This window comes from Botrytis deweyae (genome assembly GCF_014898535.1).
Source record: "Botrytis deweyae strain B1 chromosome Unknown BDEW_031, whole genome shotgun sequence".
Taxonomy (NCBI): domain Eukaryota; kingdom Fungi; phylum Ascomycota; class Leotiomycetes; order Helotiales; family Sclerotiniaceae; genus Botrytis; species Botrytis deweyae.
The window spans coordinates 6,744-22,521 of record NW_024066238.1 but is presented as its reverse complement, the minus strand read 5'-3'; the positions used below and the strand labels follow the sequence as shown (position 1 = coordinate 22,521).

Below are 15,778 nucleotides of genomic sequence, written 5' to 3'. Positions count from 1 at the left end.
CTTATCATGTTTGACGAGATTTGGTAAATTGCTTGAAACGTCTGTTATGAATTGTCATATTATTCAAGAAGAAGCCTTCTGCATATTCATGAGCAACAATATGGTACAACATATTTAATCAATGCAGCTTGCACCTAGACCGCCTCATTTGTTCTCCTAACTGCCTCAAAATACCCCACTTATGATAAGTCTTGAGGTCGTACAGCTTTCATGTCTGATTGTTGCTATGATTGAGCAGGTGATTCTTTAGCCTGTATGGAAAGGGATGGGGGTTGTGGAGACTTTTAACCAACGCTCGTTTCAGTATTAAGGCTGAATCGACTGCATTGAGTTTCCGAAGTCTAACAAACTTATGGGGTGTTTTGTAAAGACGCAATGCATTGTTCGATGGTTGTGCTGGACCCCGCAGGCATACATTGTATTTCTCTGTTTAAACCCCCACTCGATACTGCGGCAGCAGATACCTGAGAAAAGTAGATTGAAAAATATCATCTAGAGTCATTCTGGGCTATTGAGATTGGTCAAATTTATGGATACAACAGCTATGGAGATAGTTTTGTACTTCACTTTTTTTGCAGCTTGCTTGATCATCTTCGGCGAGGAGGAATAGAAGGTAACAAATTTCCTTCAAAACAAACTTGCCATCTTGTGTCTATATTCCGAATTTAGTAACGCAACTAGGTATTGCAATTGTTTTCCAAGCTATACTTCATAAAAATGTCATCTAGTTCTACTGTCTATTCTCAAGGGTTCAATTTTAGCGACTTTTTGCAGAAAGGCGTCGATCCACGCACCGGTCAATACACGTGTATGGTTGATCTGTATGAAGCACCAATTCAAGCCAGAAACTGTCCTCCTTTCAAGCTCTCCTTGTCCTTCCATCCATTGAACACACAAGACGTTGGATTGGGTCAAGGATGGAGATTCAACCTCCCTTCTTATGAACACCGTCAGTCGAACCGGGTCGTCAGCCTCTCAACAGGCGAGTCTTACCGAGTTACCGAAACATCTAGCACACTCTTTACCACCGATCAAAAGCTTAAGAGCTCGACTTTCAAGAAGTTAGATGCCAACACATACCAGATCACTTATAAGTCGGGTCAAATCGAGAATTTGTCAAGTTTCAACAATAGATACAATAAGTCTGTTCTTGTTGACTTATATGCATCTACTGGACGCTCGCTATCATTTGTTTGGTCTGCACTTGGTGAGATTGCTCGCCTCGACAAGATTCAGCAAGGTTCAGAAATTCTTCTTGAGGTTAAGTATGGGACATCTCAAGTGGAGATAACCAAGGCCCCAAATACCCCCGAAGCAGCTACCTTTACCCTCATTCAAAGAAACAGTCAGCTGGTCGAGATCCGTTTGCCTTGGGATGGAGCATCCTGGAAGTTTGGCTATCAGAAGTTCGGTCAAATGGTTCATCTGAACAATGTAACCAGCCCGTCCGGTCTCGTGGAAGAGATCAGCTATAAAGAACAAGGACATCGATTGCCAACAGGGGCCCCTTACCAGGCAATTCCTTATGCCATATCTCATACTGCACGCCCTGGCAATTCACAACCTCCGATCACAACCTCCTACACCTATTCTGACTATAACTTTCTTGCATATGGTAGTAGTCAAAACTGGAAATACGGAGAAGATAATTTGTTCCTTACCCGTGACGAATACCAATACACCTCAACTGTTCAAATTCAAGGCGGAATAAGAACGAAGAATACTTACAATAAGTTCCATCTTCTTGTCACTTCTGAACAACAAAAAGGCATCAAACAGGTCACCCAGAAGATCACATATCATGCGGTCCCATTCGCACCATTCGAAAATCAACCTGCACAATATCAATTACCTAAAACTGTTGAAACTACCTACAGGGATACAGCTAGTCAGGCAACCCGTACAGAAACGAGTCATCATGTCTTTGACGAATGGGGAAATCCTATACAAGACATCAAACCAACTGGTATCAGAATCGATCGAAATTACTATCCAGCAGCTGGTGAAGGCATATATTGCCCACGTGATCCACATGACTTCCAAAGATATTTGAAACGCGAGACGGTAACACCAGCCAATGCTTCAGGGCCAATTCGCAGTGAGAATTATACATATGCCCAAATGCCCACGGCGAACGGCACAAAGACGAGCTATCTTGTCGTCCTCCAACAGAAGCAAAATATGGAGGGAAATAAGCTTCTTACTAAGTTCGATTACACTTATGTGAACAATACTGCAGCAAGAGACCATACCCGCCTTCAGAGACAGGTGACACGTCTTTTTGACCAGTATCCCACAACACAGAATTGGACTTACACATATCCCAGTGGCAGTCAGTTCGTACAGACGGTGGCTACTACAGCTTTTGATGCTTCTACGGTGGTGGAGGAAACGAGCTATTCACTGTGGTCTGGGCTTACAGCGACTCATAAGAACCAAACTGGTATTTCTACCCATTACTATTATGACAGTCTCGGTCGCGCTTCCAAAACGGTTCACTCTCAAGGTACCCCCTATGAATCCGTTGAACGTCAGGAGTACATTTTCCTTGGAGTTAACAATGGATCGCGTAGAACAGTGATTGATGCAAAGGGTGTACAAACTCGCTACATTACAGATGGCTTGGAAAGGCTTTGGCGGGTTGAGAAACAGGATGGCCAAGTGTTTCGGCTGATCCAGGAAAATAGCTACAACGCTCAGGATCAACTCATCACAACATCTGACATTGATTGGCTGAGAACAGAAAAGATCGAGTCACCATCTGAGCAAAAGAACATCAAGTCAATGGAATACGATGATTGGGGCAAGGCTTATAGGGTGTCAGATAATTCTGGCTTGCGTAAATTAACCAATACAGACCCAATTGCCAACACAAAAGTTGAGGGCGTTGAGGGCGAGGGAATGACTAAGACCAAGTTGAATCTCTTTGGCGCGCCCACACAAACAGCGCTCTACCACAAAAACAACACCCTCTACAGCAAGATGGACTACACCTACGATGGCTTAAATCGTCTTCTCAGGCAGCAAGATAATCTTGGTCGTGTAACTGAATACAAACCCGATTCCTTTGACCGCGTAGTTGAAACTATCTGGCCTGGTACTCGCGTGGTAAAGACACAGTATGCGAGTCAAACCACAGCCTTATTGCCAGTTTCAGTGAAGCTTAACGACCGATCAGTAGGCGAACAATCCTTTGATGGATTAGGCCGTGTTACGAGGAAAGTTATCGGCACACGAACTACCAGTCAAAGCTATCAGGGGATTTCACCCGAGCCTTCACAAATAACCAACGCAAAGGGAGAGCAACACAACCTAACTTATCAGTCAGCTTTGAATAATGCGCTTACCCAAATATCCAGTAGTAGCCATACAGATGCTTATACATATGACGCTCAAACTGCTGCTCCATTGCAATTCAAAGGTGCTTATTCTACCCACGATCTACAATACTTGACTTCTGGACTACTTTCTCGGGAAACTATATCTATCAATGGAGGCCAGACACTCTCTGCTCTGTACACTTACTCGATGGCAGGAAAGTTGCAAAAATATACCGATGCGAACGGGAAATTGCAAGTGACTCAGTATGACGCGTTCGGAAGACCTCAACAGGTAGCACAAGGCAGATTGAAAGTATTATTTGTCTACGACAGCGCGAGCCGTGTGATAGAAAGCCGTGTTCAGGACGAAGAGAAGAATACAAAGATAACTACCAAACTGACATACGATGACTTCGGTAGGGAAATCAAACGATCTGTATACAGCGGCGAGTCAATATTGATATATCATCTCAGCCAGACATACAATGTAATTGGTCTTGTAGCTTCGCGCCTCCAGGAGAAAAGTGGTACTGTGATGCGAAATGAGAGTTTCGAATATGATGTCCATAACCGTCTTGTCAACTATCAATGCCAAGGAAGCGAGCCTCCCGCAGATCAACGAGGAAATTTTCTTAGATCGCAACAATTCGTCTTCGATAACTACGATAACATTGTACAGACTTACACAGTATTTCAAGGCGGCAGTTCAAATACTTCCACCAGCTCTTTTAGCACACAAGACCCTACTCAACTCATTCGAGTCACCAACTCACATCCAGATTATCCATCCATTGTCCTCGAGTATGATTATAATGGATGCTTGACACGCGATGAGCAAGGCCGAAGACTCCAGTATGATAACATGAGCCGCTTGACTGATGTGCGAGATGTCAATAACAATGTTCTTGCGCAATACTTGTATGATGCGGCGGGAAACCTAGCGTGTCAGAGAGTGCCCAACCAGCCAGATACAAAGTTCTTCTATAGGGGATCGCTTATAGCCGTGCAAAAAGGAGATCGTTCGGTTAGCTATCTATCGAATGGATCGGAATATTGGGGAGAAATAGTTTCTCAACAAGGCGGAAGCACCGAAACCCATCTCTGGGCTTCTAATTGTCAACAGTCTGTTCTCACCACATTGGATTCTCAAAATCCTAACCAGATTCAAAATCAGCAGTATACGCCGTATGGATGTTCTGGCTCTGAAGCTGGGTCTTCCTTTCCCTCTATTAGCTTTAATGGACAATGGCGAGATCCCATTACAGGGTGGTACCACTTGGGCAATGGGTACCGAGTCTACAATCCTCAGCTTCAGAGATTTCATACACCTGATCCCTGGGCTCCATTTGCATCTGGAGAAATCAATCCTTATGCATACTGCTTGGGAGATCCCATCAATCGAGTAGATCCAAATGGCCACTTCAGTCTCTTTGGCATGAATTTTACGTGGAAAGATCTCATCATGGTGGTGATTGGAATTACCGTTAGTGTAGGGGTTGGAATTCTGACTGGTGGTGCAAGCTTGGCTATACAGGTTGGTGTTGGTCTCGCAGCAGGTGTGTTATCAGATGTAGCATCTGGTATGGTTGGAAGTTTGGCAATCGGAGAAAAAATAACTTGGAGGAGTGTTGGTTTAGATGCTCTTGGTGGGTTATTAGGTGGAATGGGCGGTGAAGTTGGTGGGAGATTTCTAAAACAGGGATTCAAAGCTACCAAAGCCTTGCCAACAGCTCTCAAAAAGACAGTAGGCCGGGCAGGCTCATACGCTGTCACAAAAGAAGCGGCGGGCGCGGTTGCAAGTAAAAGTATAACAGTGTTGAAGAGCGGATTGAGAGCTTCTGCTCGAGGGCTAATTCCTGGGCAGGCGACATCACGATCGTTGGTTCCTCTCATTGCCCCTGATCCACAAGATGGAACCGAGCAATCTCAAGGGGGGTCTTCCAAATTGATATCCAATAGTGGCAACGATGACTTTTCGACTGCCCCGCTAGGACGTTCCGGGCCTGCTCAAGTTGGTAGCCAGTCTTTCTATCTTGACAGGGGATCTTTCATGATGAGAGATGTTATACGGCCTCTCATGAGGGATGGTGATGATATCGCCATGTCGACATCATTCATGAGCAACTATGGAAATGTGTCTAGCGCTGGACAATCTGCTGTTGCATCCCTACTCGGGCGTGAAATTAGGTTTACTTATGGCCCACTAACTAATTTGCAATCGGAGGAAGATTCTTAGGGTTAATTCTCTCCTCTCTCTTTGGTATGGTAGATAATTGAAATCTCATCTTTTTAACTCAGGAATCAAAAAGCTTTTACCATTGGATTTGAATTAAAGTCCGAACTAATGGATCCGGATTCGTTGCGCGAGCATGCTAACCCTGCAAAGTCTAACGAATTACAATCATCTTGCTCTGAAAAGTCTATCCTCACTGTCTAGTATTTTACTAATTGCTTCTTTCCCCAACATTGGTGATTCAAATCCCCCGGTGGAAAGGCGGGGAAGAAATTATTACGTACTAGTTCATTTTGAAATCTTCTACGCACGGAAATTACCCAATTTGAAATCACACCATCGATCAATAGCCTCATTTAAACTCGTAACAGCATCAGGTTATTCATTGTAAGAAGCGTGACCAGTATGAAATAGATGTTTAATGTCCAGTGCGCTCTAAAGTCAAGCCATATTTACGAATAGTGTACCCGCAATGCCCCGTAGATAGGCTCGAGATAGGCCTTTCATGCGGGTCGGTAATTCGCGGTCTAGAATTTAATGTCCCTGAAGGAAATAAGGTTTCGGGGGATGCATGGATCCTCGGAGAACTAAGAGCTGGGCGGAGGTTAGTTTGAAATTCAAAATTCTGTAATCTGGGACGCTGAAGCCTGAATGATATCTTTGACAGTGACAGTTACAGTGGATGGAAGTGGATGGGTAAAAAATGCGGAGAGAATAGCGCGCAGCACTAGACCCCGCGAGCTCGGAGACTCCATTATTTCCAACCATTTGAGGATTATATTGGTTCAACTTTGCGAGGATTATAATTCTGACTGCTGATGAGTAGGGATGGTCGATGGATATCAGCGGCTTATTGCACAATATTTATGCTGAGAGTTATATAAGTGAAAGTGCCTACGTGATTTTAGCCCTGTCACTTCTCCATGAATCCACATTGTTATCTCAAGAGCGATTGATATTATCTCTAAGTTGCAAATATCTCTGTACAATTAGATATGGGAAATATCTTTACAATAGATCAACATAAATTCGAAACTCAATAAGAATACCAAGAAAGATAACTTAGATAAGCACTTGTTTTGCTAACCCCTTCATCCTCGCTTTGCCCGAGACGAGCCTCAATCTCGTCAATTCTCATGCTCCCGAATTCCCAGATTTAAAACCTTTGTTCACTGCCTCGGTCCGATAGAAGTTAAAAAAAGGTTTTTGTATAGGCAAAGAATTCTTCTAGAAGAATCATTAGAGGCAAACTAGTGAAGCCACCACCGTGACTGGTGTCGCAGTTTAAAGAAGATGCCTTGCTCTCGATTGTGTGGTGGTCAAGGATCTAGACCTTGTGAAAAGCCCTCAGACTACTCTGTCTTATCTACGCCCCCCAGTGTGATCCTTACTTTGTATGCGGAGCTGGAAGCCAAGCTGAATAGTGCTAACTTGAACCAATCATACTACAAAATATCGAGCTACTATTATAAAAGAAGCTTAGTACATCAAATGCCACGATCTGAATCGAGGCTGACCCCCGAGCACATTATACCTATCTCTCACTAGTTAGTACCGAAATCATCTTGACAAACCAGCCTAGGTCATCCTATTTGAATTTCTCCCGCACATTTGACGACGCAAATTTGCAATGAGATTGGCGTAAGTACAACTCCATACTCCAATCTTATCTGTTATCTATATGTTATCGTCCCAGAAACATGCCAATACCATTCTATTGGATACTGGTCCACGCAGAGCTGGGATTTAATCTTGATACCCATTGATAAACGCGATGCATAGGGTTTAGTTCTCTCTGGCTAAAGTTTGGGAGTCGGGGTTCCCGTGGGTCAGGTATCACCATAAGATTTGTATGCAAAGTGGTAAGCTTTACCATCCATTTCAACACAACCGTTAGCTTCCCTCTTCCAGTCAGTTGCGGGAAAATAGTCGTATCACTGACAAGGGAGGCAAATATCCCTAGCCTTGGTGCGATTTGGATTACCCGTATCATTTACGAAGCAAGAGGCGCCGATAGGTGATGCATGTGTGCAGACATGCATACGCCAAAGCCAAGATCGCCATTAGTGGCATATACCAGAGCGGTAGGTGCGACGATAGATACTCAGGGCAGAAAGCTTCGTGTATAAGTACTCGATGTTACGCGATGTAACTTCAGATTTTCTGTATCATTATTTAAACGTCTTGTCTTTTATTCACTCGGTGCTTGCGATCACAACTTCGTATTTCGATATCATACTCGTTGAGAGTGAATCGAATTCGACTCCCCCTTCCTTTCCCTCTCTTATCAGGAGCAATCCAAATTTCGAAAAGGTAGTAAGAATTCCTCTAAGAAATAAAGATGGCTTTCGACGATAAAGAGAAATACACGACTGATGTGTCGCCACCATCACCTGCTGATGGCGACATCGAGGTTGGCCAGTCTGGACAATTGAAGAGACAATTGAAGGGCAGACATATGCAAATGATCGCAATCGGTGGTTCTATTGGAGCCGGTTTGTTCGTTGGTTCGGGTTCTGCTCTTCACTCTGGTGGTCCAGCCTCGTTGGTTATCGATTTCATCATCATTGGTATTATGTTGTTGCTTACTGTTAATGCTTTGGGAGAACTTGCTGGTAAGACTACCCCGTTCCTATTTCACCTCTTTTCCTATACTTTTGCAAATGACTCAAGCTAACATCACCTTGCACAGCTATCTATCCTGTTGAAGGATCCTTCTATAATTACTCCGTCAGATTTATTGATCCAGGTTGGGGATTCGCAATGGGATGGAACTATGCTATCAATTGGCTCATCATTCTCCCCTTCGAATTAACAGCTGCCGGTATCACAATTGGATTTTGGACCGACCCAGATAATTCAGGCAATCCATCAGTGAATGTTGGAGTTTGGATTACTATTTTCCTTGTCATGGTTACCGTCATCAACCTCTTCGGTGTCAAAGGATATGGAGAAGTGGAATTTGTTCTCGGTTTGATCAAAGTGATTGCTATTATTGGCTTCATCATTCTCGGTATAATCATCGACTGTGGTGGTGTGCCAACCGATAACCGTGGCTACATTGGCGCCAAATACTGGGGAACTCCTGGTGCTTTCCGCAATGGCTTCAAGGGATTCTGTTCCGTCTTTGTGACCGCCTCCTTCGCATTTGGCGGAACCGAACTCGTAGGATTAGCTGCAGCAGAAGCCGATAACCCACGAAAATCGATTCCTAAAGCTACCAAGCAAGTCTTTTGGCGTATCTCCCTCTTCTACGTCATTTCACTCTTCCTCCTCGGTCTTATCGTCCCATCCGACAACGAGATTCTCTCAAAAGCCTCTGGCGGTCACACAGCCTATTCTCCTTTTGTCCTTGCTTTCCGTTTGGCAGGAATCAAAGTACTCCCCTCCATCTTCAATGCCGTCATCACACTCTCCGTTATCTCGGTCGCCAACTCCTGCACTTTCGCCTCTACCCGTACCATTCAAGCTCTCTGTGCCAAAGGCATGGGTCCATCCTGGGGTGCAAAGGTCGATAAACAAGGTCGCCCAATCATTGCCATTGCCATTGCTCTCGCTTTCGGTTTCCTCGCCTATGTAAATCTTGCTCCTCAAGGTTCTACCATCTTCACATGGCTCCTTTCTATCTCTGGTCTTTCCAACTTCTTCACCTGGGGCTCTATCTGCTATGCTCACATTCGTTTCCGTAAGGTATGGACCATGAATGGTCGCACAAAGGATGATCTCCCATTCGCAGCTATGTTTGGAACAATTGGATCATGGATTGGTCTTGGCCTTGTTATCCTATGTCTTGTCGCCCAATTCTACGTCGCACTTTTCCCCATTGGTGGAAAACCAGATGTAGAAGCTTTCTTTGAAGCTTACCTCGCTGCTCCAATTGTTATCCTCTTCTTCGTTGGATACAAAGTGTTTTACCGACAATGGTCTTTTGGCGTAAATCTCGATCAGATCAACGTTGATGAGGGCAGACGTGAGATGGATTTGGTAGCGTTCAGAGAGGAATTAGATGAAGAGAGAAGAGTCAAGGCAGCTTGGCCTTGGTGGAAAAGACAGTGGGATTTCTGGATGTAGATCTCTTACTATGGGATGGAGTTTGTTGGTTTGATTAAGATATACAGATGTCAGGTTACCTATTTGGGGGTACAGAACAATGTTCGGTTTATGAATTTATTTTGAGGTTTGGCAAGTCGAAAAAGCACTAGCCAAAAATGAATGGAATGGATCTCGATAGATGTTGAACTCTATGATATATACCCCAAAATATGAAAACTTTATGATTACATATATCCGTTCACTGTCGTGTCTTTCGTTCGAGATACGCAATTCATTATGCATCTGTTCTTTGCCGCAACATCGTAAAACATCAGAATCATTTGTCTGTCAATTTATTTGGAAGTACATGGACACTTACTACTGATCTCATTCATCCCAACTCAAGTCATTACAGAACTATCAAAATTCTTATTGAACTGAAAATCACCTTCGTGATAATACCTCTCTCAGCAAGTAATGAACTCAACAAAACCAAGACATCAAACACTTAACAATAACTATCAAGAAATCTCCAATCAATACTTCAGGCAATACAAGACGAATAGTTGATTGAATCTTACTGCTCAAATGACAACCATCTAATCTGTACTTTGCTCATTCCTTTACACTTCCTCAACGTTTACAGTCATAGCCGTTTTTGCCGAACTCGATCACTAATCAGGAGAAACACTCGCTTCGGCAACCATTTTATGATCACTAATCCATCACTACGCACGAAAGATTTACGGAGCTAAGCATCAAACTACACCTGGAGATGCATCACTTCCTAATTAAATGGCAAGGCAAAGCGTAAACCCCCCCGTCTGAGGCGCATACGGCGAGAGATCTAACTGCGAAGTTAGCTAGCTTGAAGGAAGTTGTCAGTGGGCTTTTCTATGATGCTAGGCAGAATAGTATGAAGCTCCGAATCTGATTAGAAAACGATAAAGACATGTCGAAAGATTGCAAGGTGTGATTATTGATCATGTAGACGTGATTCTTGATCATGTAGATTCTTATATTCAAGTTAACTGCCATGTGTACTACAGCGTTCATCAACCCATCTCCTGTTCTACTTCAAAAAATCAAGCCCGAGTAACACACCTTCAAATATCACAAAGCCTCTTCTGGCGAATAGTTCTTATTACATTGCACCATATCCAAACCTGCATGATATCGATACACACATCATCACAAGACGCGCCATCATACCCAGACGAAAAGATGACAGACCCCGAGAAAACATCCCGAGAATCGAGTTCCTCGGATAATCTCGAAGTGACGCCAAAGTCACCACCTCTTGATGCCAACACAGGAAGAGATCTAGAAAATCAGGATCAAAGAGTAGTAGTACCGCCATTACAGTGGAATGGTCCGGACGATCCAGATAATCCTCTCAATTGGCCTGTGTGGAAGAAGAATATGCATATTTTTACTCCAGCTTTGATTTCTTTCTCCGCGTATGTATTGTTTTGCTTCTTTTCTCCGTCTATATCTTTTGGTATCTTGGATATCCTAGAATACACTCTTGCAACACGCAATTGTTTTTTGGACATTGAATTTGGTTTCCAATTCGGATAGTTTCAGTTGGAGAAACATCCGAAAAGTAATTTGAAATATCCATAGAAGAAGAGACTTTCCTTTAGACTACAATTAAAATGATTAAATCCCCCAACCCCACCACCCTTCAACTAACCCACCTCCAGAACTCTCGGCTCCTCACTCATATCCCCCGCCATCCCCTTCATCTCCCTCACCTTCCACACCAGCTCGACCGTCTCCATCCTCCCCCTCTCCACCTACGTCCTAGCTCTCGCCCTGGGCCCCCTCATCGCAGCCCCCCTCTCCGAATCCCTCGGTCGCAAACCCGTCTATCTACTCTCCGTCCCCCTGGGCTGCATCTTCACCCTCGGCTGCGGTTTCTCCCAAAATATCGCAAGCCTTTCTATCCTGCGTTTTTTCGCCGGTCTGTCGTTTAGTCCCGCGTTGGCAATTGGAGCAGGCAGTATTGCGGACTGTTACACTGCGGAAAAGAGAGCGCGTCCTAGTGCGTGGTATGTTATGAATCCGTTTTTGGGACCGGCTTTGGGGTGAGTGTTTGGTTTTAATTTTGACCTGATCTATAGAGTAAGAGAAATTCATTAACAGTCTTCGTATAGACCCGTCATAGGTTCCTTTGTAACCGTCCGCAAATCCTGGCGCTGGACCCAATGGACATTAATCTTCTTCTCTATCTTTTCTTTCCTCCCTCTCCTCCTTACCTCCGAAACCCTGCACTCACGCATCCTCACGCGCCGTGCCAAATCTCTCAACCAACCTCTCCCAGCCTCTCCATTTCCCTCAAACGCAGCGAAGATGAAGTTTCTCCTAACAGTTACCCTTTTCCGTCCCATTCACATGCTCTGTACCGAGCCCATCGTCGCCTTCCTAAGTCTCTACGTCGCGTTTAATTTCTCCATCCTTTTCAGTTTCATCGCCGCTTTTCCGTATGTGTTCAGAACGGTATATGGGTTTGATACCGAACAGAGTGGATTGGTTTTCTTAGCGATCGGTGTTGGATGTTTTCTGGCTGTCATTACAGTTCTTCTCTGTGATTCGTATTTATATCAGCCTTTCGTCAAAAAATCCCACGAAGAAGGGAGATCGGGTATCGTAGCCCCGGAATACCGTTTATATCCTGCGATGCTGGGAAGTTTTGGGCTACCGGTTGGGTTATTTTGGTTTGCATGGAGTGCGAAGGACAATATTCATTGGATTGTCCCTGTACTTGGAGCCGTGCCTTTTTCGTGGGGAAACTTGTCGGTATTTATTGGTGAGTTTTGATCATTCTTTCCTGCCAATATCTGGACGCTAACATGCGAGGATGAAGCATCAGCAAACTATCTAATCGATACCTATCAAGCATTAAATGGAGCATCGGCACTAGCAGCAAATGGGCTTTTGAGATATGTTTCGGGTGCAGCATTCCCATTATTCATATTGCAGATGTATAAAAACCTAGGAATTGGATGGGCAACGAGTTTGTTAGGTTTTGTTGTTGTGGGGTTGCTGCCTGTCCCATGGGTACTATGGATTTGGGGAAAGAAGATCAGAAGTGGCAGTGCATATGATACTATTAAAGCATAATGCGAAATGTACCTGTCGAGATGTCGATCATGTGATCGAAAAAGGGCATTGTATTATGTACCTGGCTAGCGAAGCGCTAGCGCTTCTTTGTACAGAACCAGCTTCTCATAATTTTAATGATCAAGAACGATTACAACCATAGTAGACTAGAGTACTTTACACTTATAAACTTGGTTGATAACAGCAGTGCCCGATGGAGCGGAATATTGATAATAACGTAGTTCAAGACTAAAAAAACAAACGAAAAGACGTTAGGTCTACTCATTCTAGTACCTTAGTGGGGGTAGCTGGGTTTTTATTATAGTGTCTAAACTGTGAAAATTTATTAGAACTGTGATGCGCGAAATTTGGTGTATTCACTAAGTTATATTTAGTATTATAATACATTCGAATACTGTATTAAAATAAATATTGTATATGAAAATAAAACTATATAAAGAAGCGAACTGTATATAGAAGCAAAACTGTATACGCGAAATAAAACTATATACGGAAGCAAAACTGTATACGCGAAATAAAACTATATATAAATAAATAAAAATAAAATAATCCCTACTTTTCTTTTCCTAAAAAATATTAATATTATTCTTCTTCTTATTCTTATTCTTTCTTCTCTATTCTTTTTATTCTTTTATTCTTTTTATTCTTTTTATTCTTTTTATTCTTTTTATTCTTTTTATTCTTTTTATTCTTTTTATTCTTTTTATTCTTTTTATTCTTTTTATTCTTTTTATTCTTTTTATTCTTTTTATTCTTTTTATTCTTTTTATTCTTTTTATTCTTTTTATTCTTTTTATTCTTTTTATTCTTTATTCTTTTTATTCTTTTTATTCTTTTTATTCTTTTTATTCTTTTTATTCTTTTTATTCTTTTTATTCTCTTTATTCTCTTTATTCTCTTTTAAATTATAAGTAGTATATACTACCACTGTACTACTATCCTATATAATTTCTTTTTATTGTTTTTATATAATAATATATCTTTTTATATATATGTATATATATAGTTCTATATTCATATAGTATACTGGGAACGAATCACAGGATCACCTGACCAAGTCACCTGACCAAGTCATATAATCATATCACATAATCGTCGCTTAAGGCCTTTAGCCCAAAATAATCGGAAAACCGATTCTTTATTAGCTCTTTCAACTTATATATAACTAGGTTGATATAATTCTAATGAAATTGAATAAGAAATAAGAAAGAAGAGCTATATCTAATAGAATAACCGGAAAAAAAAAAGATCTACGATAATAAAAAGCTAGATTAATAGGAAAAAAGTATAAAATAAGGCCTTTCCCCTTTGAATATAGAATAAGAAATAAAGAATATCATATACTATTTTATAAAAATCACGTGTTTCATAAGCTATTTAGTTGTTAATACGAGTCAGTTTCCTATAATAAACTAATATTAGTCTAATTTCTCTTATATATTATATATATTATATACTCATATACTAGCTTATGATCTACGATAGATTATAAGCTTAGTATTTTATACATACAACTAAATACGATATATACACATCGATATTCGATTCGAAAAAGCAAGGAAAGAGTCGTATAATCGAAAAACAGTCAAAAAAGCAATTGAAATTCAAGTATTTATTGAATTATATTTAAATTCGCGTCTAATTTTATTGAGTTGATATATATTCATTCAATCCAGACGTTATATATATTATTTAAGTGTATTTGTATATTAGTATGAGTCTATATTGATTCCGAATCCCTTTTCGAGTTTTTAGTCTATATATATATATGTTATATATTCTTGTTATATTACTAGATAATATAAATAAGAAAGAATATTATACTATACTAGGTATACTAATATCGATATTATATCTTACTGTTATAGACATACTAGTATATATATATATATTACATCTCACTACTATTAGTATATTAGTATATATATTATATCTTATTGTTATATATATACTAGTATTAATACTATACTTTATCGGAGATATATTGTGTAGACAAGGAAATTCACTCAAAGGAATTCACTTCAAGGGAATGACTTCTATATAATAGCAATTGTATTAAAGGTATTTAGACGAAAGCGAAGGAGACTAGCTCTTTCAATAGTGCCTATATAAGACCTACTATTCCCCTCATTTAGCTAGCTTCTTAAATTGAATACAAATAGATATTTAGGGGCCTATATATAGTAAAAACTATATTTTCCATATCTCTCTCAAATCAATATTAATTAATAATATTATAAATTACTTAATTTATTTATTCAAAATACCTTTTCACTTTTATTTTTTTTATTTCCCGTTATTAGTATTATAATGTTCCAGGTAAGTACTAATACTAATTTTAAGTAAACTAATAAGAAATCTGATCCTGATAAGAAACTCAATATTAATAAAAAACCGATTCCATTTAATAAATCTATTAGTATAGAAGGATATGTTGATATAATGATTGATAGTATTAATCCTCTACAAGCAGATTTCAATACTTCTCATTACAAAAATTTAGATATAACCAGTACTTTTCCTTATTCTCAACCTATCGCTTTCCCTAATTCTTACATTTCTCCTAATAAAGCAACTAAAGAAAAAAAAGTTCAGGAAATTATAAAGAAATTGGAATTCAAAAAAGAATTTCAGGATTATTCTTTTCCAAAAAATCTCAATAAAGTCAGGCAGTTCTATAAAGGATATATGTTTAGGTTGGGAATAGAGTATTATATCAATAAATATTTTCTTTTTAGAAAGGCTATGTATTCGGATATAGGGATTATTGATGTACCTCTTCAGGATATAGTTATATCCGATTTCGACTGCGTTTGTAAAGGTATACTAAGGAATATTAACAAATTAATATTATATAACTTTTATATAATCTTGCGATATTATGGAGTTTATATTGATATTAATATAGATATTGAGGATACTTTTGTGGAAGTATTTGACCGCAACAAATATTATAATTAAATTACAAATCAATTCCTGAAATATCAATTTAATGAAATACAATTATTCGTATCAACAAAATAGGTTTATCTCTCTATCGAACTCAATCCGAGATTACAAATCGAAT

The 15,778-nt window shown here is 40.4% G+C and overlaps 3 protein-coding genes across 3 annotated transcripts; all 3 read left to right on the top strand.

The window, feature by feature from the left end:
• Positions 1 to 717: 717 nt before the first annotated feature.
• EAE98_009791 (uncharacterized protein) lies at positions 718 to 5,556 on the top strand (the record flags this gene model as incomplete). Its single annotated transcript, XM_038957412.1, has 1 exon — positions 718 to 5,556. The coding sequence occupies one exon, from the start codon at positions 718 to 720 to the stop codon at positions 5,554 to 5,556; it is 4,839 nt and encodes a 1,612-aa protein (XP_038806120.1).
• A 2,338-nt stretch (positions 5,557 to 7,894) lies between these two features.
• On the top strand, positions 7,895 to 9,624 carry EAE98_009790 (uncharacterized protein; the record flags this gene model as incomplete). The annotated part of the gene is made up of 2 exons (XM_038957411.1): positions 7,895 to 8,168; positions 8,246 to 9,624. The coding sequence occupies 2 exons, from the start codon at positions 7,895 to 7,897 to the stop codon at positions 9,622 to 9,624; spliced, it is 1,653 nt and encodes a 550-aa protein (XP_038806119.1).
• A 1,131-nt stretch (positions 9,625 to 10,755) lies between these two features.
• On the top strand, positions 10,756 to 12,791 carry EAE98_009789 (uncharacterized protein; the record flags this gene model as incomplete). The annotated part of the gene is made up of 4 exons (XM_038957410.1): positions 10,756 to 11,045; positions 11,292 to 11,675; positions 11,745 to 12,397; positions 12,455 to 12,791. The coding sequence occupies 4 exons, from the start codon at positions 10,756 to 10,758 to the stop codon at positions 12,709 to 12,711; spliced, it is 1,584 nt and encodes a 527-aa protein (XP_038806118.1). The 3' UTR covers positions 12,712 to 12,791.
• Positions 12,792 to 15,778: the final 2,987 nt, after the last annotated feature.